The sequence below is a fragment of the Aptenodytes forsteri genome, unplaced genomic scaffold (genome assembly GCF_000699145.1).
Source record: "Aptenodytes forsteri isolate BGI_AS27 unplaced genomic scaffold, ASM69914v1 Scaffold114, whole genome shotgun sequence".
Lineage (NCBI taxonomy): Eukaryota > Metazoa > Chordata > Aves > Sphenisciformes > Spheniscidae > Aptenodytes > Aptenodytes forsteri.
In genome coordinates, this window is record NW_008795364.1 from 1,195,517 (window position 1) to 1,197,535 (window position 2,019).

At 46.5% G+C, this 2,019-nt stretch overlaps 1 protein-coding gene across 2 annotated transcripts in view; it reads left to right on the forward strand.

The window, feature by feature from the left end:
* VSTM2A (V-set and transmembrane domain containing 2A) overlaps positions 1–2,019 on the forward strand; it is a 27,388-nt gene that overhangs the window by 2,408 nt on the left and 22,961 nt on the right. For both annotated transcript variants that reach the window (XM_009280190.2, XM_009280191.2), the window contains exon 2: positions 1,321–1,527. In XM_009280190.2, the coding sequence (XP_009278465.1) occupies positions 1,321–1,527 (207 nt within the window). The remainder of the gene's footprint in view (positions 1–1,320; positions 1,528–2,019) is intronic.

Sequence of the window (2,019 nt, forward strand, 5' to 3'; positions counted from 1 at the left end):
CACACGCACTGACCAGGAGGGGAGAGAACGAACGAACGAACAAAAAAACCAAAACAAACTTACAAGCCCCGAATACACAAAATGCACGGTCTTTTTGTCAGTTTAACCTGGTGACTAGCAATCGCTGACTGCTGGGGGCGGGGGGGCAGAAAACGGGACACCGTGAAATATAAAGCTAGTAGCTTTGCTAAGTATCTGTTGCCAAGCACAAACGTAGGGGGAAAAAGAAGTAACACTGGTTGAGTGTTAAATTATCCCACCAATTCCAGGTTAGCTAGGAAGACTGGATAAAGAGAGAGGAAGAGGGGAGGAGACAACGAGCAATATTTCCTTCGCATCATAATATGCTCCAGTCAATCTGTAACAATGCATAACAGAAAGCAACATTGCAGGGTCTTTCCAATTTTCCTCTTCTTGAAACACAGGTTTTATTTATTACGGTTTGTCTGTAGTCCCCCTCACTTGACTATCATGTTTCATTATCTTGCAGAATTTTAAAGTGAGTTACAGGAGAGGGTGAGAAGGAAGTAAAGACTGAGACTTAAAGAAGTACTGGTGCCCTGGACTGTGTCCATCAGGATTAGTTTTTAAATCTAGCAGTGGGACACTGAAATGGGCAGATCCTGTTTGTTAAAGGACTGGGATACAAAGGTGAAGGTTAGTTCTAGAAAGTGTCTGCCAGGACTGAGAAACAGAAGATGTATTGCTGCTTGGTCCGATTATGCAAGCAGAGGTTCTCAGAAAGAGTAACTAACTCAGGTAAAGCCTTTGAAATGGGCATTTTGATGAGTGGTTGTAACCCGCACCTCAGAAGAGTGCCTCTTCCAAGAGCCACTCCAGCCGGCTGTGGAAGGTTTAACAATTCACACGTCTCCAGCTCAGCCCTACGAAATACAATAAATCAGTCTGGGTTTTTTTTCCTCTTCCAAACTGGTCTTACACAAAAGCCCTCGGTGAGTCTGGTGAAATACTGCATTCTGCCCAAGGGTATTTGGACCTAATCACATGAAACTTTACTAGCCCACGGGAGCAAGCAGGGGGGGTCTATAGCATTTCCCATGAGCAGGGCTTAGAGTGTAAAGGAGGTGGCTATGTGCATAAGGGAGGAAAGGCATACTTGGGTGTGAGAGAGACCAGGGGAGGTAACGTGTGGAAAACTGGAAAATCAGAAAAGAGGGGGAATGAGGAAAAGAAAACAGATAAATTAATTTAAAAGCAAAAAAAAGAGAGAGACAGAAGGAGAAAGGCAACACAAAAAGCAGAGAATAAACAATGAGTAGGCAACAGGAGATCTCAATGCGTTACGCATTTGTTTTGCAGCAAAATTCACTGAGTTTCCCCGAAATGTCACGGCCACTGAAGGGCAGAATGTGGAGATGTCTTGTGCTTTCCAAAGCGGCTCCGCTTCGGTGTACCTCGAAATCCAGTGGTGGTTTCTGCGGGCGGCTGAGGACCAAGAGGCTGGAGCAGAGGTGACAGGCACTCAGGTACTGATCCTCTGCCATGGGGTCCCCAAACCACCCGGGAATGCCACAGGAGGGGGGTGGAGAGGAAGGGAGAGAGGGAAGGAGAGGAAGGCGGGGGGAAGAGGGAGGGAGCAGAGGGAGGTTCTGGATCTCCCCAGGGACTTAATTTTGACCATGAAATAACAGTGCAGGAACCTGCAGAGAAAAATGACCACCTCAAGGGATGGTGCCTTTGGTGCCTGTCACTCTCAGAATGCGGCTAGGGACGTTCACAAAACCACACAGATTTCCAAAGTCTAAATTTTTTTCTTTTTTTTCCTCTCTCTCATTTTCCCTTTGGAAAGCAGCTGTTCAGAGACTGCTCCTTGTGGGAATTTTTTATTTCCCAAATGGCAAGATCCTACACGTGCCCTCCAATTTACAGCTGGTGCAGTCGAGTTGGCAGCCCTAACTCTGCGTGCAGTTGCCACAGGAGGGCACACACTTGGGGGGGAGCAGAGGGGAACCAATGCCCCAAAGAAGCCAAAAAAAAAAAAAAAAAAAAAAAAAAAAC